Source organism: Ranitomeya variabilis, chromosome 5 (assembly GCF_051348905.1).
Source record: "Ranitomeya variabilis isolate aRanVar5 chromosome 5, aRanVar5.hap1, whole genome shotgun sequence".
Taxonomy (NCBI): Eukaryota; Metazoa; Chordata; class Amphibia; order Anura; family Dendrobatidae; genus Ranitomeya; species Ranitomeya variabilis.
This window is the reverse complement of record NC_135236.1, coordinates 75,952,243-75,977,966: the sequence shown is the minus strand read 5'-3', so window position 1 is coordinate 75,977,966 and position 25,724 is coordinate 75,952,243. Positions and strand designations below refer to the sequence as shown.

The window sequence follows — 25,724 nt, the reverse complement described above, 5'->3', positions numbered from 1 at the left end:
TATATATATATATATATATATATATATATATATATATATATTTTACAAGTACAAAACACACACTGGGGAAGTATTGGAAACTATGGTGTAAGACAGGGCTGTGGAGTCACAGCCGGAGCCCATTTTGGTGGAGCCCTCATGGAAATTGAGGAGTCTGAGGTTTGGCTTACCGACTCCACAGCCCTGGTATAAAACACTAAACTCCTGAGCTGTGGAGGATGAATATAAAGAGACAAACCACAAGAGACACAGCTGGTGGATTTCTGACATTGGATTTAGATCTATAGATCCATTCTTGTAGCCTGCAGAGTGGCGGAGACATTTAGTCGTACAGCTCCTATACTCCAGTGACAGATGACATGGAGACAGTGACGGCTGAAACAGTCAGAGGTTGCAATAACGTTTCCACAGACTTCAGGAGGAGTTGTAGGGCACGAAAGTATCAGCGAGGTGACAAGTAGGGTGGTAGATGCAGGGCAGTGCAGAACTGTGGAGAGGACATGTAGGGTTGTAGACAGATGAGGAAGGGGATGCAGAGCAGTACAGAACTGTGGAGAGGACATGTAGGGTTGTAGACAGACGAGGGAGGAGATGCAGGGCAGTGCAGAACTGTGGAGAGGACATGTAGGGTTGTAGACAGATGAGGAAGGGGATGCAGAGCAGTACAGAACTGTGGAGAGGACATGTAGGGTTGTAGACAGATGAGAGGAGTTGCAGGGCAGTGCAGAACTGTGGAGAGGACATGTAGGGTTGTAGACAGATGAGGGAGGAGATGCAGGGCAGTGCAGAACTGTGGAGAGGACATGTAGGGTTGTAGACAGATGAGAGAGGAGATGCAGAGTAGTGCAGAACTGTGGAGAGGACATGTAGGGTTGTAGACAGATGAGGGAGGAGATGCAGGGCAGTGCAGAACTGTGGAGAGGACATGTAGGGTTGTAGACAGATGAGAGAGGAGATGCAGAGTAGTGCAGAACTGTGGAGAGGACATGTAGGGTTGTAGACAGATGAGGGAGGAGATGCAGAGCAGTGCAGAACTGTGGAGAGGACATGTAGGGCTGTAGACAGATGAGGAAGGAGATGCAGGGCAGTGCAGAACTGTGGAGAGGACATGTAGGGTTGTAGACAGATGAGGGAGGAGATGCAGAGCAGTGCAGAACTGTGGAGAGGACATGTAGGGCTGTAGACAGATGAGGAAGGAGATGCAGGGCAGTGCAGAACTGTGGAGAGGACATGTAGGGTTGTAGACAGATGAGGGAGGAGATGCAGGGCAGTGCAGAACTGTGGAGAGGACATGTAGGGCTGTAGACAGATGAGAGAGGAGATGCAGAGTAGTGCAGAACTGTGGAGAGGACATGTAGGGTTGTAGACAGATGAGGGAGGAGATGCATGGCAGTGCAGAACTGTGGAGAGGACATGTAGGGCTGTAGACAGATGAGAGAGGAGATGCAGAGTAGTGCAGAACTGTGGAGAGGACATGTAGGGTTGTAGACAGATGAGGGAGGAGATGCAGGGCAGTGCAGAACTGTGGAGAGGACATGTAGGGTTGTAGACAGATGAGAGAGGAGATGCAGAGTAGTGCAGAACTGTGGAGAGGACATGTAGGGTTGTAGACAGATGAGGAAAAGGATGCAGAGCAGTGCAGAACTGTGGAGAGGACATGTAGGGTTGTAGACAGACGAGGGAGGAGATGCAGAGCAGTGCAGAACTGTGGAGAGGACATGTAGGGCTGTAGACAGATGAGGAAGGAGATGCAGGGCAGTGCAGAACTGTGGAGAGGACATGTAGGGTTGTAGACAGACGAGGGAGGAGATGCAGGGCAGTGCAGAACTGTGGAGAGGACATGTAGGGTTGTAGACAGATGAGGAAGGGGATGCAGAGCAGTACAGAACTGTGGAGAGGACATGTAGGGTTGTAGACAGATGAGGGAGGAGATGCAGGGCAGTGCAGAACTGTGGAGAGGACATGTAGGGTTGTAGACAGATGAGGAAGGGGATGCAGAGCAGTACAGAACTGTGGAGAGGACATGTAGGGTTGTAGACAGATGAGGGAGGAGATGCAGGGCAGTGCAGAACTGTGGAGAGGACATGTAGGGTTGTAGACAGATGAGAGAGGAGATGCAGAGTAGTGCAGAACTGTGGAGAGGACATGTAGGGTTGTAGACAGATGAGGGAGGAGATGCAGGGCAGTGCAGAACTGTGGAGAGGACATGTAGGGCTGTAGACAGATGAGAGAGGAGATGCAGAGTAGTGCAGAACTGTGGAGAGGACATGTAGGGTTGTAGACAGATGAGGGAGGAGATGCAGGGCAGTGCAGAACTGTGGAGAGGACATGTAGGGTTGTAGACAGATGAGAGAGGAGATGCAGAGTAGTGCAGAACTGTGGAGAGGACATGTAGGGTTGTAGACAGATGAGGGAGGAGATGCAGGGCAGTGCAGAACTGTGGAGAGGACATGTAGGGTTGTAGACAGATGAGGGAGGAGATGCAGAGCAGTGCAGAACTGTGGAGAGGACATGTAGGGCTGTAGACAGATGAGGAAGGAGATGCAGGGCAGTGCAGAACTGTGGAGAGGACATGTAGGGTTGTAGACAGACGAGGGAGGAGATGCAGAGCAGTGCAGAACTGTGGAGAGGACATGTAGGGCTGTAGACAGATGAGGAAGGAGATGCAGAGCAGTGCAGAACTGTGGAGAGGACATGTAGGGTTGTAGACAGACGAGGGAGGAGATGCAGAGCAGTGCAGAACTGTGGAGAGGACATGTAGGGCTGTAGACAGATGAGGAAGGAGATGCAGGGCAGTGCAGAACTGTGGAGAGGACATGTAGGGTTGTAGACAGACGAGGGAGGAGATGCAGGGCAGTGCAGAACTGTGGAGAGGACATGTAGGGTTGTAGACAGATGAGGAAGGGGATGCAGAGCAGTACAGAACTGTGGAGAGGACATGTAGGGTTGTAGACAGATGAGGGAGGAGATGCAGGGCAGTGCAGAACTGTGGAGAGGACATGTAGGGTTGTAGACAGATGAGAGAGGAGATGCAGAGTAGTGCAGAACTGTGGAGAGGACATGTAGGGTTGTAGACAGATGAGGGAGGAGATGCAGGGCAGTGCAGAACTGTGGAGAGGACATGTAGGGCTGTAGACAGATGAGAGAGGAGATGCAGAGTAGTGCAGAACTGTGGAGAGGACATGTAGGGTTGTAGACAGATGAGGAAAAGGATGCAGAGCAGTGCAGAACTGTGGAGAGGACATGTAGGGTTGTAGACAGACGAGGGAGGAGATGCAGAGCAGTGCAGAACTGTGGAGAGGACATGTAGGGTTGTAGACAGACGAGGGAGGAGATGCAGGGCAGTGCAGAACTGTGGAGAGGACATGTAGGGTTGTAGACAGACGAGGGAGGAGATGCAGGGCAGTGCAGAACTGTGGAGAGGACATGTAGGGTTGTAGACAGACGAGGGAGGAGATGCAGAGCAGTGCAGAACTGTGGAGAGGACATGTAGGGTTGTAGACAGACGAGGGAGGAGATGCAGGGCAGTGCAGAACTGTGGAGAGGACATGTAGGGTTGTAGACAGATGAGGGTGGAGATGCAGGGCAGTGCAGAACTGTGGAGAGGACATCTAGGGTTGTAGACAGATGAGGGAGGAAATGCAGAGCGGTGCAGAACTGTGGAGAGGACATGTAGAATTGTAGACAGATGAGAGAGGAGATGCAGAGCAGTACAGAACTGTGGAGAGTTTTGTGGGTGGTGTGATAAGTTTAGTGGATGGACAACCAGTGCACTGACTGGCACAGAGTGGAGGTATCAGTGTAGCAGCTGGACAGAAATATGACCCTGGCTGCTGCATTCTGGATAGATTGGGCAGGGGAGGGTTTAATAAGAGGGAGACTAGTAGAGAGTTGCAATAATACAGGCGAGAATGAATCAGTCACAGTAAAAGTTTTTGCAGTTTCAAAGGTGAGAAAAGGTCAGATTCTGGAGAGGTTTTTAAAATGCAGGTGACATAAGTGAGTGAAGGAAAGATCAAGTCAAATGTAACCCGAAGACAGTGGGTTTGGGAGGAAACACGAGAAGTTCAGTTTTGGAAAGATTCAGTTACAGATGGAGGACATGATGTGGACAGAAAGTTCCTGGTATTTTGTAGTAATGCAGTGTGATGACAGGAGAAGAGGTGTACAATTTGGTGTCATCAGCATACGGATGGTCCTGAAAACAGAATCTACTGATGGTTTGTCCAATAGTGGCCGTGTATAGAGAAAAGGAGGGGGCCTAGAACTGAACCCTGAGGAACCCTAAGGGTATGTGACCACGGTCAGTAAACGCTGCTTGTTTGACGCTGCGCAGAGCTGCAGCGTCAAACACGCAGCGTCCAGATGTTCCAGCATAGTGGAGGGGATTTTATGAAATCCCGTGTCCACTATGTGTGGAAACACGCATCCGACTTCCCTGCGACTCCGGACATGCTGCGCGTCTTTTCAGATCGCAGCATGTCCGTGCTACCTGCGGCGACGCTGCGTCGCCGCAAGTAATATCACAGGGTGCTATGCAAGGGTGCGATGATCCCGGATGTGTACAGTTAACACATCCGGCATCATCGCTTCCCAGAAAGGGGGCGGGGCTTAGCGCCGAGCGGCTTCGCCGCTCCGGCGATACCGCCGGCCATCCTGCCCGTGGACACGTACCCTAACAGTAAGGGGGAGAGGAGAAGAAAAGCCAGCAGGAGGAGAACCAGGAGAGAACAGAGAAAATTGGGATGATCCCTCTACGATGGGCACTGAAGTAAAACATGCCTGATCCACCTCTCCTACACATTTTTCAGCAGAGATTCAGGAAGCCTCCACCAATATCACCGTTAGCTTGACCTGCCTAGATCAGCAGAACCATATGACTTTGCTTTAGGTGTGGGATCCATACATAATTAGTAGGTGAAGGAGTTTGTATGTTCTCCCCGTGGTTGTGTGGGTTTCCTCCCACACTCCAAAGACATAATGCTAGGACATTTAGATTGTGAAGCCCAATGGGGGCAGTGATTATGTCTGTAAAGTGCTGTAGAAATTAGTGGCGCTATATAAGGGAGTAATCTAAAGTTACATTAATCATAGAGTAAAACAGATTTCAGTTGAATATGCAGAATGCAAAAGTAAGCACACGCGCCCTTTTACTCATACCAGTACTTTTAGTATTATTTTGGCATCCTCTAAATGGTAAAAATACATCATCGATCATCCTCCACATCATATTACCTTGTCCGTCGTCATTCTTTTACTCTCACAGAAAGTTCTCAACAATTCTGTCACTCTCCTGGAAAAGACGAGGACACTTTAGAAAAGTCCCCAAGACTGTATACTGCAGGTACTGAGTTGTGAGATGTGGGGTCTTACTTGGACACGTCGGCGATGTGCATATGGCGGAGACCCACCCACAGGTCATCATCCTCATCTAGAAGAACCTGCTTGTCACGAGAGTCTCCAATACCGGTGGTCTCATAGCTGTGAAGAAGAATAAAAATAAAGGAAGGAAATATCACAAGATATGAAAAGTACTGTTTCTAAATAAGAACCAACAAAAATAAGAGTTGACATGTTGGGCAATGAGCGCTCATTTGGGCAATCACTGCCATGTATAAAAGTTCCTTAAAAAGGAGGTTGTCCTAAATTTTTTAAGTAATACTTGACAGGATGACTTGCAGATTACTGGAGGTCCAGAAGCTGGGATCTCAACCAATCCCAAGAACGTTCCTCTATAATGCTTTGTCTGAATGGCGCGGAGGTGGAGAACACACCTCTGTTCATTGTCTATGGGACTGCTGAAGACAGAGAATGGATAGAGTAGAGATGTGCATGCTCGACCTCCGCCCCAATCAGATGAACAATTAGCCACGTACCCCCCATCCTAAATTGATAGAAGACCACACAAAAACTTGCTCAGTGTTTAATTTATATTGCGGATTCCATTTGCGTGAACTTCTTATTTGATGCAAGTATTTCGTACAGCAGACCGGTCAGGAGAGCGGACATATCTACTATCCTAGGAGGGAAAACTACTGCACCGAACACAGATAACTGGACAGAAAACCAGCCGTCCAGTACTATATACAGATCCATCTGCTACTAAGGAGAGAGCTGATGGGACCCCCTGCTCAGAGATCACACGTGATGAGGGGGGACACATTGCACCTACTGGTAAATGTCTTGCTGAATATCTAGGAGGTCGTAAGCCATAGCCTGAAAGGTGAGCTCATGCAGGAGAGGAGACACCGGGTCGTAGCCACGATCCACAATCAGGAGCTGGGAGTGGGACTTGTCAGGGCCCTGGGATGGGAGAGACAAGGGAGAAATGGAGGGAACGGGAGCAGCAATCACACAGGAGATGTCCAGGAAAGGCTTGTGGGGCAGGAACAAGCAGCATGGAGGTCAGGGACAACATGGACCTACTAACGATACCAACGTAGGACATATGTGCCACCACCAGCGGGATACATGTGATCCAGGAGAACAGATGGGTTTCTGTTTCTCCGATGTCTTCTTCAGGGTAGATGACACTGACCAAGAGCAGGACGGCCATCTTACCTCCCCCATGCTGGGGTTGTCGGCTTTGAACGCGTTCAGCCTGTCTTGCACCATGTGAGCGAGGGTGGTGTTGTCCTCATAGCCACTGAAATAGAAGAAGTCAAGGATTGCAAGGCCATTAGCGCAACTGAGTTAAAGGGGTTGTTGGGAATTAAAAATAGGCTCTAAAAGTAGCCAATATAGTGTGTAAGCATATACAAATCCTTATACCCCAACCACCATGATAATCCAGCAGTGCAGCGGTACAGTCACAAGCATCCATGTAGTCACTCCAGATAATTACTGACCCGTGGGGTCCTGTGCCCACATGCAAGCATCACTCTGAGGCTAGCGACTGTCTGCAGCGGTCTTGTGGATGCCTGGCATGTCAACACTGCTGCTAAGTATAAGACTTGTGGGCGTCTCTGGAGCTACACGGGATGGCAGAGGTGAAATGCAGCATAAAAAAACCCACAAACACAACAAAACTGCATCTTGCTCCCAGGGGACGTCCTCAGTTCACTGAAATCCCTGGTTGCACAGATACCAGTCCAGTGGGCGGTTCTACTAGTTATTGACAGCTAACTGTGCAAGCACAGGCATACAGGAAGACTGTCAATCACTGACTAGGACCGCCCCCTGGACTCCTATACATACTAAACACCAGGGATTTCAATGAATCAAACAAAATTATACTGAATCTTTTCAAACAATCCCAGATTTCATCTAGCTGCATAAACAACGTGATTGGTTCCCTTTAAGTACAGTAAGTCTTAAAGGGAAACGGTCACCAAAACAGACCCCTACGGAATAGGGCATCAGAGTTTACCAGCGCTGCAATCAGTGCATTCAGCCCATGTGGTGTGAGCCGGACTCTTCTCAGCATTTAGGAGACTTTTCTCATCTATGATCATCTGACTTAGACGTATGAGGGTTCTGAGAACAGATCCCAAAATGATAGAATCCTGCTGGGCACCGTGACCGGGTACTCACCTGCGGTATCTGACAGCTGGGTACTCCTTTAAGGTCTCACATAATGTGGCGATCTGTTCGGCCAGCGTCTCCAGACATCTGCTACGGACGTCCTTTTCTACTTTGCTGAACAGCGTGTGGAAGGAGTCCTTGGCATCCAAGCAGTAGACCTAGGAGACAGAACCGGGCGATCGGATGCATAGCGGACAGCTTCAGGATATTGGCTTTTGGAATATTAAAGGTTTATTCCCAAACTAACAAGCTATCCCACCCCGACCTATACAGTAAGGTATAACTTGTGATCATTGGTGTCAGACCTTGGAGACACTCCCGAGAATGTGCCCATCACTCCTAAATCTCAAGAACGGTTCTCTGCGGTCCTGTATTGAAAAGACCAGAGGTGCTCTGCCAATCGAGGTTTAGGAGTCCAGTGGGAAGTCCTCCTCAGTGACTAATCACTGATTGGGCCCGCCCACTGGACTCCTAAACCCAGAATGGGAGAAATTTAGGTGACCAAAATCCTTCCCATAGCAAATCTTTTCTTATTATACAGCCCTGGTCTAGACCTACTAATCTTTCAACACAGAGCGTATATTGAACATAGTAATCCCCTTCCGGCAGTCCTCTGGGGGCTTTTGTATTACAAAAAAGATTCTTGCACCATGTAGGGTTTCTGGTCGGAGCCCCACTAATAAAGGTATGGTCTGCTGTGTTTGCCTATGGTTATGGAGGTGGCTTACTGTGTTTGGTAATGGTAAGAATGGATAGGCAATGGTGAAATCCAGCAGTCCTAGCCTTTCCCTGGCAGCTGAGAGTCCGGTCACCACGTTAACATTAGATGGTGACTTGTGACCTGCCACCTTCCATGGCTTCTTTAAGCCCCCATACACACAAGACTAAAGTGGGCTCAACTCAGCAGACCATCTAATGTATAAGGGGGCCCAACAAACGTCAGAAAGAGAAGAATCTAGCCGGTCGGATTCCCAATGGCCGATCATTTTGTCCCCTCTGCCCCCCATAGCTTAGGTCTTCCTGAGGATTCCAGCATTCACAGTGTTGGGGGCCAGCAGTTTCTAGGGCTTTGGTTTGGACCTTTTTTTCTGGCATTTACATGGATTTCTCAAAAGGATAAAAGAAATGCACTTGCAAAAACACCAAAAAAAGAAAAACAAACAACAAAATGTAAAGGAGTAGAAAAAAGAAAAAAAAAAGGTAGTGTGTGAAAGCCCTAAATAGTGCGTGTGACTACAGTGTTCGCTTGAGCACTGACCATATCACTCATATGACTTACCTGGCTCTCATATGGGAGGAACGCCAAATTAATCTCCTTGAACGTCTTTATCACCTTGGGTACTCTGGATTTCCCCAATTCATTAAATAGACTTTCAGGACAAGCTGAGAAGAGGAGCAGAAGTTCTCAAAATGTCAGGTGCAATCACGAGAAGCATTTATTATCATAAGAATGTGTACATCATTTTTGGTAGTATCATTTTGTGCAGATTCTTGTAGTTAACTTTCCAGGAGCTGGAGCAATATATTCCATGTAGTGAAATGCAGACCCCTAGGAAATAGCTCATCAGGTAAAGAACCCCTGGACTGATCTTTACAGTGGGTCTCCTCTCCAGGTAACAGAAGAGGGTCCTCAGCACATAATAAGTCAAACATGTCTGCCCAGGTGTGCCATCACAAGATATTATACACAACCCAATGTATACAATGCCCCCAACTAGACCGGACCCCAGACCGATAACCAGACTCACTGTCGGTGAAGAATATATGGACGGCTTTGTACATGGGAGCGCACAGGTCTTTGAAGTCGGAGATAAGAGCTCGGACAGACTTGAAAAAGAGAAAAGAAAATAAAACCATTAGATTTATCATCTGTGGGAAATCAACAGAAAGTCATCAAATATCCTACAGCGCTCCTAGAGGGAAAACGAAGAATTACAGTGTTCTCATTAAGGCCATGTTCACACTTTGCGGTTTTTCCCGCGGATCCGCGGCGATTTTGATGCTGCGGGTCCGCAGCAGTTTCCATAGCGTTTCCATTTACATGTAAACCCTATGGAAACCGCAAACCGCTGTGCACATGCTGCGGGAAAAAACGCGCAGAAACGCAGCGGTTTAAAACCCGCAGCATGTCACTTCTTTGTGCAGAATCGCAGCGATTCTGCACCCATAGGAATGCATTGAACCGCTTACTTCCCGCATGGGGCTGTGCCCACGTTGCGGGAAGTAAGTGGATAATGTGCGGGTGGTACCCGGGGTGGAGGAGAGGAGACTCTCCTCCAGGCCCTGGGAAGCATAAATAGTGTAAAAAAAAAAAAGAATTAAAATAAAAAATGATGTTATACTCACCTCTCAGCGCTGCACACGGCCGCCCGGTCTTCGGTTTGCTGTGCGAGCAGGACCTGCGGTGACGTCGCGGTCACATGACCGTGACGTCACGAAGGTCCTTCTCGGCACAGCATCTCTGGAACCGGACCGCCGGGTGCAGCGCCCAGGAGATCCGGACATCAGAGGGTGAGTATAACCAAATTTTAACATTGATGCTGCATATTGCTGCATATGCAGCATCAATAGTACAGGAGTAATCCCGCAGCGGAAACCGCGGAATAAACCGCGATAAATCTGCAGGGATAACCGCAGCGGTTTTGCCCTGCAGATTTATCAATTCCGCTGCGGGATAAACCTGCAGAGCACACCGCAAAGTGTGAACATGGCCTTATACTTTGTGTGTTACGCAGAGAACTGGAAGGTGCGTAGCAGGATCTGAAAGATTAGTAACGATTTTTATTTTTTTCTTAGTCTGCTGTTCCCCCCCCCCCCCCCCCCCCGTTTTTCATTTTAAATAATTTCCTACAATAAAAAAAAAAATCAGAAAAAAAAAAGGTATAAAGCCACACCACTATAGAGGATCAAATAGAGCAGCGATATATTTGCAATACATAGAGAGGACGCTGCAAATGTGAATGTAGTCACATCCTATATCATCTGCAGAGATAGTCCAAGCTGACCATGTGACTACATAAGGGGTCAATACCCCTGGAGAGCCATGTGGGCAAATGAGCCAAAGCGCACAGGAGGATCTGCTACTGCACCAGGTCAGAGGTATTCTAGGCACTGCCATAAGTAACATTAGAGGAACTGGTCGAACTGGTTTTTGTCCTTTACCACCATGAAAATACAGAGTAAAACTAGGATAAAGGTGTCTCTTGCAAATTTACCATTAAAGTGATAAATCACATTGTAGCAAATGAGCGTGACCACTGAAAAACTGCAAGATGGAGTCCACGACAATGGTATATAATGGCTGTATGGGTCATGGTGTCAGATCACAAGATGGACGAGTACCGTGGAACTGCAGAAACAAGATTTTGGGCTCGTACCCATCACTGAAAAGGGTTCGAAGGGAGACTCTTGTAGGACACCCAGGACCAAATTAAGGTCCCAGATGTCTAGAGGCGCTCTATAAGGAGGTACCACATGGGAGACTCCCTGAAAGAATGTTTTCACCTGGGGTGTGGAAGCGATCTTACGCTGGAACAGGACAGACAAGGCCGAGACCTGCCCTTTGAGGGAACTCGGCGCTAGTCCCAAGTCCAGACCGGACTGAAGAAATTCCAAAATGGTGGGAATGTTGAAATTGAGCGGAGGACAACCTCTGCTTCTGCACCAGTTGAAGAATATTTTCCAGATCCGATGATAGATACGCACCGACACAGGCTTTTGAGCATTGATCATGGTGGAAACTACTTTGCGGGAAAAACCCTCTCGAGTCAGAACCCAGGAATCAACGGCCAAGCCATCAAACACAGGTCCCCTGAGTTCTGGTGGTAAATCGGACCCTGAGAAAGCAGATCCGACCGATCTGGGAGTTGCCAAGGCAAGTCTGCGACCAATTGAACGAGTTCTGCATACCACGCTCGGCGTGGCCAGTCCAAGGCAATGAGAATCACCGCTACCCCCTCCGCCTTGATCATCCTGATGACCTTCGGAATCAAGGGTAAGGGGGGGTTCAAATATGGAAGACGGAAGCGACTCCAGGGGAGGATCAGCGCATCCCGGGATAGGGCCACAAACTCGCGTACCTTGGCACTGAACCAAGAAGCCATCAGGTCTACGTTCGGACTCCCCCAGCGAAGGCAGATCTGTTGGAACATTTACTGATGGAGAGACTACTCTCCCGAGGCCAGGCCCTGATGGCTGAGGAAATCTGCAGCCCAATTTTCCACTCCTGGATTGTGAACGGCTGGTATGACCGAATGGTTCCTTTCGGCCCAGCGAAGGATGTGTTCCACCTCGCGCATTGCGGCTTTGCTGCGAGTGCCCACTTGATGATTGATGTAGGCCACAGCTGTGGCATTGTCCGACTGGATACAGACGGGGCGGGGTGCTAGGAGACGATGGAACCGACGCAGGGACAGCCAAATCGCTCGGATTTCCAGGACATTGATGGGAAGACGAGATTCTTGCGGGGACCAACTTCCCTGGGCAGTGTGAAGCCAAGGAGACTGGCGTCAGTCATGATCACCAGCAACTGGACCGGGAGAAAGGACTTCCCTTGAAGGGGGGAGGACCGGAGAGTCCACCACTGGAGTGCCTGCTTGACCCGAGGGGTCAGTCAACATGGACGATCAAGGGAAAAAGAACTCTTGTCTCATGCATCCAAGTGTGCGTGTTGCAGGGGCCGAAGATGGAGCTGGGCGAACGGGATTGCTTCCATTGCAGTTACCATCTTCCCAAGAATCCTCATGCCGAAACGGATGGAACAAGGAGATTAATGACAGGGCACCCGGACTCCCTGTTGAAGACCTAGGGCCTTGTCCCGAGGGAAAATCACCAACCCTCGGGAAGTGTCCAGGATCATGCCCAGGAAGGAAATCTGCTGAGCCAGAAAGGGAGAGGACTTGTTCAGGTTGATTAACCAGCCAAGCCGAGAAAGAGCATCAAAAGAAATGCGGACGCACTCCTCGCAGGCTTGGAAAGATGGCCCTTTGATCAGTAGGTCATATAGATAAGGTAGAACGACTAAGCCCCGAGAGTGTAGAATGACCATGGCAGCCGGCATGACCTTTGTGAATACCCTGGGGGAGGTGGCGGGTGGCGAGGCCGAAGGTCAAGGCTGTGAACTGAAAATGTTCTCCGCAAAGCGAAGAAATCTTTGGTGAGGAGGAAAAATTGGGATGTGAAGATACGCTGGAGGCTAGAAACTCTCCTCGTTCCATCGAGGACATTAATGGAACGGAGGGACTCCATCCTGAAATGCTGGACTCCAGGATGGCTCTGACTGAACCATCCTTCTTTGGTACCATGAACAGGTTTGAATGGAACCCATGGAACCTTTCATTCTCTGGGACCGGGGTAATGACCCTGTCTCGGGGGAGACTCGATGACTTAGAAAAAGGCCCAAGCCCAAGTACCCGCCTCGGGTGGACGGGAAGAAAAGAATTGGGTTGGAGGAGGGAATGAAAATTCTATTATGTACCAGATGGACACCAGATCTCTGACCCACTCATTGTGAACGACTGCGAGCCAGACATAGCGAAAAAGGAGTAGGCGGCCGCCTACTCTGATGGTGTCGTCAGGGCAAGGTTGCGAGGCATTTAGTGGAGTATCTGAAGAGTCTGGACTGCTTGGGGTGGCCCTTCCAAGAGTGGCTGAGTTTGCATGAGGACTCTTGTCCCTCTGAGCAGGGTGCCCTGAACCGGGGGAACTAGCCTTCGAGGACCACCTGTAATTGCTGCAAAAGGATCGAAAAGAGTCTGCAGCTGATGGTTGATAGAACGCCCAACTCTACAGGCGGGAAGAGTAAATTCCTCCCCCAGCAGAGTGTCCTAAATCAGTTGGTCCAGCTTTTCTCCGAATAAACAACAGCTGAGAAAGGGAAGAGATGTTAAGGACTTTTTTGATGCCGAGTCCACATGCCAGTTCCTCAGGCATAGTGCCCTTCTAATAGCTACTGCGTTGGAAGCTGTAAGCGCAGAGCAATTAGCCGCATCCAGGGAAGCATTTACTAAATACTCACCAGCCAAAAAAATTTGATTGGCCAACTCCGCTACCTCAGAAGGAAGATCACTCTTCCGTATGGCCTTATTAAGGGAATCTGCCCAGTAAGCCACTGCTTTGGCTACCCAGATTGCTGCAAAGGAGGGAAAAAGTGCTGAGCCAGACACTGCAAAAATCAAACGAACAAGGCTGTCAGACGATCTGTGGGATCTTTAATGGAAGATCCATAGGGTAGGGACAGCAGAGTCTTGGATGATAAACGTGATACGGGAGGATCCACTAGAGGAGATTTTGTCCATTGTTTGCAGAGGTCAAGGGAGAAAGGATATCTGGTCTCCAAAGATCTCTGACCTGCAAAGCGTTTGTCTGGGTGCTCATTATGTCGCTGCACTAGGTCCTGAAACTCAGGGTGATTGGCAAAAAACACCCTATGAGAACGTTTAGACCTTTTAAAAGACACTGCAATATCCGAGTGTGACGAAATAGGCTCTTTGTCGACCTGCAGTGACTGGTTGACGGCCTCAGACTATCTACAGTAGCCTGATAACCTGGGGACTCTAGAGGTACCGTCACACTCAGACGCTGCGGCGATATAGACAACGAGCCGACCTAAACTGGATCGCTGGAGCGTCGCTGTTTAGGTCGCTGTAGAGACGTCAAACACAGCAACTCCAGAACGATGCAGGAGCGATCCAGTGACGTAACGGCGACTCACTTCTCGTTCTCGCTGGTCATTAGCTCCATGTCAAACAGCCGGAGTGTACCGACTGGCTAGAAGGAGACGCTGCGACGCCCCCTATGCTCGTTGCTGGCGTCGTTGCTTATGATGTCAAACATGACGATACACGCCGACCTGGCGACGAAATAAAGTTCTGGACTTCTAGCTCCGACCAGCGATGGCACAGCGGGATCCAGATCGCTGCTGCGTGTCAAACACAACAAGATCGCTATCCAGGACGCTGCAACGTCACGGATTGTTGTCGTTCTCTTTGCAAAGTTGCTGAGTGTGACGGTATCTTAGGTCAAGGGGCCCATCTGACTCAGATTCAGAGTCACGTTCGCTGTCCGCTCCTGGAGAGGGAGAGCGAGAAACAGAGCTAACGGACGCCGAAGCTCCAGAGGGCCTGGGAGAAGAGCTATGTAGCCGCTTCCTCGATGCCTAACAGAGTGGAGCAGTTTTCCCACTTGGTAATGCAGCCTGACAGGAGGAGCATGAAGCGAAAAACACTTTTAGTGGTCTTTTTAGAGGTTTTAGGTAGAGACATGCTGTGTCCTTGTTAACCCCCAAAATACTGCAGGAAGCTAATTGTACAGCTGAAAAACAGCAAAACACTTGAGGAAAAAATGGGAGGGAAATCTGAGGAAAGTGTGGCAGAGCACTTACCCAGGACCTGTGCCCCCGAGAGCTGTCCCCAAGCGTGCAGCGCCGGACCTTAAGGGTCTTGCCGTGCTGAGCCTGCCGGGTGGCGAAAAATGGCCGCCGAGAACAGTAGAGGCGCTTCTCGCAGCCGTGTGAGAAGCGTCAGACACGTGGGCGGAACTGCCGGAGAGACACAGAAGGGGGGGGGGGGGGATTACCGGCTTGCGGCCTAGCAAGGGCCGAAGCCGGGGACTAAATTAGTGATTCCCGGACGGAAATGACTGCTGGGCCCGTGACGCGCTCAGGAGCCCCCCCTGGATGAAAAACCTCACCGCCGGATTATCTGTGCAGCACCGGATCTCCTCCTGGAGGAAGCGATGGGCAGAGCTGGTCAGGGCTGCAATAGGGACTGTGCAGGAACCCTCAATCCACCATCCCTTTGAGAGGGGGGAGGAGAGGGACCGTCCAGCTCCATGCGGCACCGCTGTTCCATCAGTGGTGATGCAGTGGGAGCAGCACGGACGCTATTGGGGGGGGGGGGGGGGGGAGCCTCTGTGTATCCTAAGGGTTCGCTCCCCTAGCATTTCACAGGGCTGTGTCTGGCTGTAGCGTGGCTCAGAAGGGGGTACATGGATGGGACACTCCGTGTTCCCATCTGTTGCTGGTGCAGGGAGATCGGCGCCCTAAAGGGGACCGTCGCCCCTAAAATAGCTCAGGCATGGCATCCCACGTCGCAGGAGAGGGTACGGGCAGGCGACACTCGTCGTGCTCGCCTGTTTGGGGGAGATCGTCCCCTTGAAAGGGTCCGTCGCCCCAGTCTTCCTCTTGCGCAAAAAAGTTTATAAAGACGTATAAAATTAAAATAAAAAAGGCATCGTCTAAATAGCAGACCCCAGTGTACCTCCTGCGGACACAAAGCATGAACTGGTTCTATGCAGAGCCAGTGGGCGGTGTATACTGCAGGGGAGGAGAGAACTTTCTTTGTATCACTTAGTGTCAGCCTCCTATTGACAGCAGCGTACACCCACGGTCCTGTGTCCCCCAATGTGGCGAAGGAGAAAAAACGTTCTGATTTCGGTCCAGAAAAGTAGGATTAGCGTCATGCAAGTACAATCCGATTTCACAACTAGAATCCAATGAGATTTTAACATGAGCTTTTACATAGAGAATTGCTCTATGTCATTTACACATTGTGTTTTGAAGAATATTTCCTTTGAAAACTGATCGATAGATACAAAACTACCAATTCAGCAGCTGTGTACTGTAAAATTTGCAGGAGCCAACAGGATAGAAGAGATGGATTACATACAGTAAATACACATAGAATAGGTAGATACAGTCATGGCCAAAAGTATTGACACCCCTGCAATTCTGTCAGATTATACTCAGTTTCTTCCTGAAAATGATTGCAAACACAAATTCTTTGGTATTATTATCTTCATTTAATTTGTCTTAAATGAAAAAAACACAAAAGAGAATGAAGCAAAAAGCAAAACATTGATAATTTCACACAAAACTCCAAAAATGGGCCAGACAAAAGTATTGGCACCCTCAGCCTAATACTTGGTTGCACAACCTTTAGCCAAAATAACTGCGACCAACCGCTTCCGGTAACCATCAATGAGTATCTTACAATGCTCTGCTGGAATTTTAGATCATTCTTCTTTGGCAAACTGCTCCAGGTCCCTGATATTTGAAGGGTGCCTTCTCCAAACTGCCATTTTTAGATCTCTCCACAGGTGTTCTATGGGATTCAGGTCTGGACTCATTGCTGGCCACCTTAGAAGTCTCCAGTGCTTTCTCTCACACCATTTTCTAGTGTTTTTTGAAGTGTGTTTTGGGTCATTGTCCTGCTGGAAGACCCATGACCTCTGAGGGAGACCCAGCTTTCTCACACTGGGCCGTACATTATGCTGCAAAATTTGTTGGTAGTCTTCAGACTTCATAATGCCATGCACACGGTCAAGCAGTCCAGTGCCAGAGGCAGCAAAGCAACCCCAAAACATCAGGGAACCTCCGCCATGTTTGACTGTAGGGACCGTGTTCTTTTCTTTGAATGCCTCTTTTTTTCTCCTGTAAACTCTATGTTGATGCCTTTGCCCAAAAAGCTCTACTTTTGTCTCATGTGACCATTCTTCCAAAATGTTTTAGGCTTTTTCAGGTAAGTTTTGGCAAACTCCAGCCTGGCTTTTTTATGTCTCGGGGTAAGAAGTGGGGTCTTCCTGGGTCTCCTACCATACAGTCCATTTCATTCAGATGCCGACGGATAGTACGGGTTGACACTGTTGTACCCTCGGACTGCAGGGCAGCTTGAACTTGTTTGGATGTTAGTCGAGGCTCTTTATCCAACATCCGCACAATCTTGCGTTGAAATCTCTTGTCAATTTTTCTTTTCCGTCCACATCTAGGGAGGTTAGCCACAGTGCCATGGGCTTTAAACTTCTTGATGACACTGTGCAGGGTAGACACAGGAACATTCAGGTCTTTGGAGATGGACTTGTAGCCTTGAGATTGCTCATGCTTCCTCACAATTTGGTTTCTCAAGTCCTCAGACAGTTCTTTGGTCTTCTTTCTTTTCTCCATGCTCAATGTGGTACACACAAGGACACAGGACAGAGGTTGAGTCAACTTTAATCCATGTTAACTGGCTGCAAGTGTGATTTAGTTATTGCAAACACCTGTTAGGTGCCACAGGTAAGTTACAGGTGCTGCTAATTACACAAATTAGAGAAGCATCACATGATTTTTCCAACAGTGCCAATACTTTTGTCCACCCCCTTTTTATGTTTGGTGTGGAATTATATCCAATTTGGCTTTAGGACAATTCTTTTTGTGTTTTTTTCATTTAAGACAAATTAAATGAAGATAATAATACCAAAGAATTTGTGATTGCAATCATTTTCAGGAAGAAACTGAGTATTATCTGACAGAAGTGCAGGGGTGTCAATACTTTTGGCCATGACTGTATGGAGATCTCAGTGACAAATCCAATTAGAACAGTGTGTATGTAAATTACTGGTCATGCATTTAATTAAGAAATGATTATCTGAAAAAAATGGCGCAATTTTCCAAATCAGCAGAGGGAAAGCAGATGTTTATAGCCAAGAAGGGGGTAATACCAATGGAGCTTCCCAAGCTATTAATATCAACTCACAGCTGTGTAATGAGCCTTTACTGGATATTAAAATGACGGACCTTACCCATAAAAAAAAAAAGAGGACGTGGGGCCCCCCTATAATTAATAACCAGCAAAGACTAGCCAGATGTGTTGGCACTTGTGTTCCCAGGGCTCATGTGAGGTCATTACATCACGTGAGCCCGGCACCCAAACAGCCCCAGCTTCACAATTCCCGCTTTCAGAAGCGTGAGAGCTATGGCTGCTCTCTGACTTCTTGTTAGATTTGTCTGAAGGAGGGAACAATGACACGATCACCGATTGGGCGCAGTCTTCACGTGACATACGTTCCCAGATCTCACGTGAAGTTAAGTGCAGACAGCGCTGGAGGAGACAATAGGGTGCTTTTATTTCAATGGGGCCAAACATGAGCAATGAAAATGGGGTTGTCAAAAACCCCTTTAAATCACACCTGGCTCCGCAGTGAGATCAGCGTGACGGAATAAAGCAGAGCTGGGTGTGATTACACACAACTTGCATCTTATGGCAGTGTGGGGGAGGGGCGGTACAGCAGAGGTGACGGCAGTGAGATCAGTGACGAGAATAGATTATAATAAGTCACACATGGGACAAAGCCTGGTCTAAGGTATGCGTGTTTTTTCCCCCCTGTGTGATGCTGCCTGATTCTGATTGGTCAACCTCATGCAGTGGAAGAAGTAAACTTTCTCAAAGGAAAAAAAAAAATCTCTGGGACTGCCTCCTTGGACTAAACACAAATTAAGATAATCAGGTACTTGGAACTGCACATATATGATGAAAAATTTTTTTTAATGTAAGGCAATCCAAAACAAAAAGTATGTGACGTTTTGGCCCTATATCAAACACTATATAATACAGAGACAGAAAAACGCATAGTTTTGATATGATTCCGTATATGTAGTCACAATGAGAAAAAAAAAAAAAGTATTACATATAAAACAGTGGATACAGAACATTATATCATCTAACAATGTCGTGACAGTATCTTCCTGCATTTCAGTATAGAAAGTATGTGACGTATTGGCCCTATGGCCCGGACCTTCATTAAACCGTATATAACACAGAGACCGAAAAATGTATATAGTCATGTGATTTCTTAAGTGTAGTCATACACCAAGGAAAAAAATTACATATAAAGCAATGCATACAGAACATTATTATATTTGTATATTTCAACACAAATATAATAATGTTCTGTAAGCATTGCTTTATATGTAATTTTATTCCTTGGTGTATGACTACACGTACGAAGTCCCATGACTATATACATTTTTCTGTCTCTGAATTATATAGGGTTTAATGAAGGCCCGGGCTATAGGGCCAATATGTCACATACTTTCTATATATTTCCTTACATTATTGAAATTTGTATCATACATGTGGAGTTCCAAGTACCGGATTACCATCATTTTTTCAGGTGGAAACCCTTCTTGTGCACCCAAATTTTATATGTATATGTGTATATGTGTATATATTTGCCAAGAGTGCCGTGCACTCCCCTTTATAGAAACACAAATGACAAACTAAAATTTTACAAGCAAATCTCTCTGCATCGGAGAGGAGAAATTAAAACATAGTGGTTCTGCAGCCGCTATTCCATGATGTGGACCAGTTTAACATGTTCAAACTGGTGAAAGGTCCGGTGGCTCCTGTCGGGGGTTAAGTCTGAACCCTACCCCCGCAAAACAGGATTCGGACATAGACTAATGGTGGCGGCAGAGGGAATGTGCGCTCTATCATTTTTAGGCATGTACGCCTACTGGAGGTGGACACTTGGACGTAGTAGACTGCATCTGGGTGTCCACCTCCAGTAGGCGTACACTCCTGAAAATTATGTATGCCTACTGGAGGTGGACATGGCCCTGTCGACACAAGTCCGAATCCAGGCTTGTGGGGGGTTTGGATGCAAGCCCCAATGGCCCCACTGAATGGGTGCCTGACCACAATCTAAAAGCACACTTCGAGGCATATGTTGGCTGTATAACACGCCCTACACCTGCACCTGACAGGTGACTTACCTGAACATCACATATTGGGAAAGAGAGAAAAGAAAAACACACAGAGGAGTCTCCTGTTTAGCAAGATGCTACTGTCAAACTCCGTATTGGTGGCCCATAAGCCAGTGACCATCAATCTCCGCAGTGGGGGACAGTGATCACCATTAATAAGGGCTTCCACAATAAAGTTCACTGTATACTTTCCTCCTTGGCTAAAATACATCTCACAGTGGCGAGAATGTATAGTCTCGGCCATCACACCACTGAACTGAAAGGGTCCAGCTACAGCTGGGACCCTTAATTCTGGACAAAGGCTGTCAAGCAAGTTCCACAACAATCATTTATTGAAAAATCCGGAGACAGAAAAGCGACCATAAAGCGGATGACTAGTCAGTCAGTCGGGGGCAGCTGAGGGGGTCAGACTGGGTAAACCACATTTTCACGTATAGAAAACGAGATGATGGCTCAGATAATCAATATGTCTATAGACAAGCTGGGCAGGTGGGACCTCCACCTCTTCAGGACATGGGGGTCAAGTCTCACCCAATTGCCACATCAAAAGCTCTCGTTTAACTCCACTGAACTCCAATTGTGCGGACAACCATAGACGTGTAGGACAGGTCAGAGAAGAGACAAGATGGCAGCAGCCCTGGGGACTCCATTACCTTATCGCTGGGAGTGATGAGATAAATGGCCTCCAGGCTGGGGATCGGTTCTCTCCTTTTATTCACGTCTTCGACGACTGAAGTTTGCATGGAGAGAAAAAATAGATATATCATTAATGGTTCTTATTCCCATCACAAGAAGAATGACTTCCATCCCCTTTACTATAAGAGCTGCCAATACAATGATGGGAGTTGTAGTCCCGCATCAGGTGGAGAGCCATGGGATGGTGCGATTCGATCATTCATGGGCGCAGACTTACTGGTGATGCCTTCATCCAATATGTCTGACATTTTACAGCAGGAGGACAGGATGCGCATGCTGGTGTGATCCACGAGCAGGACCTGGGGAGGAAGAAGACCAACAGCACGATGAGTAGGCAATAGTGAAGGGCAGCATGAGGTGGTTGCCATGTTCCTAGTCCAGGACTCCAGATAGAATAATGGAATTAAACAAGTTCTGGAGCAAAGTCATGTTTCTAAGGGAAGGAAAGTTGTAAATCACCAGGCAAAAATCCTGATCTACCTGCTATGGAGCACTAGGGTAGTCTGTTTGTTCCTTAGTGCCTAGATAGCAGGCAGGGGTCCTAAACCTATATGGCCGAGACTATGCAGCTGCTGCCGGATACACGCGGCCCATGGATTGGGCTTCGCAATCGCACCCATCCTCCGCTCGGCTTCTGATCCGACTGACATGGATGACGCCTCCTGCATCATCAATCATGGCCGGGGGTGAAATCTTGCACCCTAAAACATAAGGGCGCATGCAGGAGGATGGCGATCGGAAGCCGGGAGGAGGGATAGACGCCTCAGCAAAAACACCTAGCGGACCGGACTTTCCATAGAGCGCAAAAGTTTCAAAAAAGGTTTTTGGGGGCTATAAGGGGGACTCAGAGGGTACACCTTTAAGGAATGCAGCAGATTAAGCTACTAGCCTTAGTTCAGACATGAAAGAAATTGTGACAGGTTCCCTTTAAGGCAGGGATGTCAAATTCAAATATAGAGAGGGCCAAAATAAATAAAAAAAAAAAAAAAATCCCACAACAACTTGGGGGCCAACCCTGATTTTTATATATGTAAAAAAAGAGTCTACAATTGAAAAAGTTTTTTAGCAAATTTAATGGAGTGCATTTTAACTTCTAAATCTTATATCACAATCACAAATCCGGCACACTGGAGTAATATAATGTGTTAGGTAAGAGCAGTAACGGCCTAAATAGTAGGTAATCAAGTATAAAAAAAAAATTTAATTATCAAGACAAAGTATGATGCCAACAAAAGTGCCCCCCAAACACAGTATGATACCCCCACAGTACTCTCCACATGCACGGTATGATGACCCTACTGTACCCCATGAAGTATGGAAACCTCCACACGGTATGATGCCCCAACTGTGATCCCACACAGTATAATGGGCAGCGCAGGAGCACTAAATATGGAGGAATCCGGCCAACTTCACAGCAAAAAGGTTTAAAGTGAGCGCACCTTTTCTAGGAAATTGGCCACCACAGCATACAATGCAAAGGTTCATAAGAGCCAAATGGCAAAATGCTTGACGCTCCCTAAAGAGGTGGATGCAGTGATCACCGATAAGGACACTTTTATAATATACATGTATCCTTATTGGTGGTCCTATAAATCTAGGGGGCAGGTATACATTTTACGAGTTAGTATGCAAGAATCTAAATATTTGCAGAAAAATTGCACAATGGGGCGCTGTATGGTTTTGTACCTTCCATTCTCCATTCTTCTTCACGCTGCCAATCACTCCGGTCAGGATCTCTGCAGGGAACAGAAGAGGGAAGAAGTGAGAAAAAGGATATAAAAAAAACCAGTCTGCCGGTAACATCATTAATAATAAATGTATGCTATAGGGTAATGACTGATAATACATTATATGAAACATTATCTCACCACACATCTGATAATTGGGGGTCCGACCAGCATGAGCCCTCCCAATCACTTAAATGTCACAGTGGCTCTAAAAGAGCCCCAAAGCTGCGTTTTTGCCTTTTTTCCCCACCGTTTCTTCCGCAGTAAGGTGAATTAGATTTCCGAAATCTCATGCTGCTTATATGATCCATGGGATTTGAACCAAAGAGTTTGTTTTTTTTGCCGCACGTCAATTCAATTTCAGCCATGGTATAATCCATCACCGCTTTCGGCTGCTTGTACAGTCGCTCCAACATACGCAACAAGAAATTCCAACTTAACAAATCAAAAGTTTTTGGAAAGTCAGGAGAGCATGTTTTTGCCATGTAAGAATGGTTGAAATGAGCAGATACTTTCCTGGCCGTAACCACCACCACCACCTTCCTCAAGCTGGTAGATTTCTGGAAGAAATATTGCACAACTGAATTCAGGATGTGTGCCATGCAGGGAGCGGGAGTTACTATGCCCATCTGTAAGGCAGGCACAATATTCTGGGTATTGTCGCTCACAATTGCCAACTGCAGGTGACCAAGCCATGCAGCATGAGATTTTCCACTTGGACAGCAGCAACTCAGTTACTGTTTGCTTTTGTCCCTGGTGCTGTCAAGCTATAAAACTGATTGGCAGCACTTTTGCATGGATGGAATCAATGCTGTGCCCTGCGGCTGTTGGGTATGGGTTCATGTCTGCTGAGTAGGATGTGGATGAGACCGAGGTGGTGCATCACTGATGCTCAACACATTCAACCAGCAGACTGTTAATCCTCTGTAGTGTCCCTGCTTGTCTGTGGTTGCTGCTTCAAGTGTACTTTGCAACTCAAAGACAAGTTTAAAGAGTTTCCCATGTTCTACTGTACAGAGAGCACAGAATGTTCACCTCTTCCTGAGAGAAACAATGGCAGCTGGGAAACTTCCAGCAAGACGGGGCAAGGCAGAAGACTCCACAAGGTGGTACATCAGTGACTGGACCACCAGCAACTCGAACAGGTGAGAGTTTGGTTGGTACAAAAATGGATGACTGTGAGAAGTCTAGCAAGCAATACAAGTGGGTGATGATGGTGATGGTGATGAAGACACTGACCAGGCACTATATGATGATGCGGTCTGGCTGACAGAAAGACAAGCGTGAGGAGAAAACGTAGGTTGCTCAAATTACTGTCTGCCCTGCTTTTCTCAAATAAGCAGGTGAGGTTGCTTCAGGTGCTGCTGGAGAGCTCTAGACCCCAGTCCAAGCTAACTGGGTCATCCACAGCCTATTTTCCTCCTGCAGAGCACCAAAGAATTGTCTGGCAGAAATTTTTTTTCTCAGGCCTGCGCAGTTAGCGCTGCCCTTCCACTGACATCACATGATGTCTTCATTCTCGCGCCTGCGTGTACGCGAGACCTGAGATACCGCCCCGCAGTCTCTTCTGATTTATTCACACTGCGGGGCGGGATCTCAGGCCGCGCATACACAGAGGCGCGAGAATGAAGACATCATGTGCTGGGGACATAACGGAACGCTGAGGAGGCGGCGCCCAGGGGAAAGGAGGAAATGACTGATGGCTGTGAGGCGTGTGTGTCCTGGGAGGAAAGACATGCCCCCCTGACAAACTACATGTATGGAGGGCAACTTATAAAAACGATTCTTTCAGCGGTGGAAGGGACCCCAAATAAAAGAATCACCTTGACAGAATGCAGCATTAGTGCTGCACAATGTGGCTCTTTTAGCTACAAACACCTGGGGGGGGTGACAGGTTCCTTTTAAGGTCATGGAGTGGCCTAGCCAGTCTCCAGACCTTAATCCCATAGAAAACTTATGGAGGGAGTTGAAGCTCCGAGTTGCCAAGCGACAGCCTCAAAATCTTAATGATTTCGAGATGATCTGCAAAGAGGAGTGGACCAAAGGGTTTTGCCACCAAGTATTAAGTCTTATTTGCCAGAGGGATCAAATACTTATTTCTCACTGCTAAATGCAAATAAATGTATATCATTTATACAATGTGATTTTCTGGATTTTATTTTTGATATTCTGGCTCTCAATGTTACAATTAACCTACTCTTATTATTTTAGACTGTTCATGTCTTGGTCAGTGGAAAAACGTACAACATCAGCCAGGGATCAAATCATTATTTCCCCTACAGTATATGGGAGGCTACGTGGGAGCTCACGTTTTATATATGGGAAGCTATGCGGGGCGCTTATGAAATATAGGGGGCTGGGTGTGGGTTCATACGGTATATAGGGGATGTCAGCATATTTATTTTTGCTCAATATTAAGCGATATTTTATATTAATTGTAATTATGATGTTAATATTAATATTGAGCAGAAATTCAACCTATTGGTTCAGCCTCCACGGCAGTCACCGTCTCTAATGTGGCCCCTATGGAAAAATTAATTGCCCATCCCTGCTGTAAAACATTATAAAGAACTAGATGGAGGCCCGATGCGATCACATCGGGAGGGTGGTGACTGTGCTGCTGCCATCCTGTCATGTGCTGCTCCCATCCTGCGCCCCCCATCCCGTCATGTGCTGCTCCCATTCTGCGCCCCCCATCCCGTCATGTGCTGCTCCCATTCTGCGCCCCCCATCCCGTCATGTGCTGCTCCCATCCTGCGCCCCCCCATCCCGTCATGTGCTGCTCCCATCCTGCGCCCCCCCATCCCGTCATGTGCTGCTCCCATCCTGCGCCCCCCCATCCCGTCATGTGCTGCTCCCATCCTGCGCCCCCCATCCCGTCATGTGCTGCTCCCATCCTGCGCCCCCCATCCCGTCATGTGCTGCTCCCATCCTGCGCCCCCCATCCCGTCATGTGCTGCTCCCATCCTGCGCCCCCCATCCCGTCATGTGCTGCTCCCATCCTGCGCCCCCCCATCCCGTCATGTGCTGCTCCCATCCTGCGCCCCCATCCTGCGCCCCCCATCCCGTCATGTGCTGCTCCCATCCTGCGCCCCCCATCCCGTCATGTGCTGCTCCCATCCTGCGCCCCCATCCTGCGCCCCCCATCCCGTCATGTGCTGCTCCCATCCTGCGCCCCCCCCATCCCGTCATGTGCTGCTCCCATCCTGCGCCCCCCCATCACGTCATGTGCTGCTCCCATCCTGCGCCCCCATCCC

At 48.1% G+C, this 25,724-nt stretch overlaps 1 protein-coding gene across 1 annotated transcript in view; it reads right to left on the bottom strand.

Moving 5' to 3' along the window:
• Positions 1 to 25,724, bottom strand: part of STXBP2 (syntaxin binding protein 2) — a 49,040-nt gene that overhangs the window by 10,871 nt on the left and 12,445 nt on the right. The window contains exons 2-11 of the mRNA XM_077262296.1: positions 22,427 to 22,476; positions 20,958 to 21,039; positions 20,698 to 20,774; positions 9,273 to 9,351; positions 8,804 to 8,907; positions 7,534 to 7,682; positions 6,562 to 6,646; positions 6,173 to 6,303; positions 5,374 to 5,481; positions 5,236 to 5,293 (exon numbers count right to left, since the gene is read on the bottom strand). Coding sequence (XP_077118411.1) covers positions 5,236 to 5,293; positions 5,374 to 5,481; positions 6,173 to 6,303; positions 6,562 to 6,646; positions 7,534 to 7,682; positions 8,804 to 8,907; positions 9,273 to 9,351; positions 20,698 to 20,774; positions 20,958 to 21,039; positions 22,427 to 22,476 — 923 coding nt within the window. The remainder of the gene's footprint in view (positions 1 to 5,235; positions 5,294 to 5,373; positions 5,482 to 6,172; positions 6,304 to 6,561; positions 6,647 to 7,533; positions 7,683 to 8,803; positions 8,908 to 9,272; positions 9,352 to 20,697; positions 20,775 to 20,957; positions 21,040 to 22,426; positions 22,477 to 25,724) is intronic.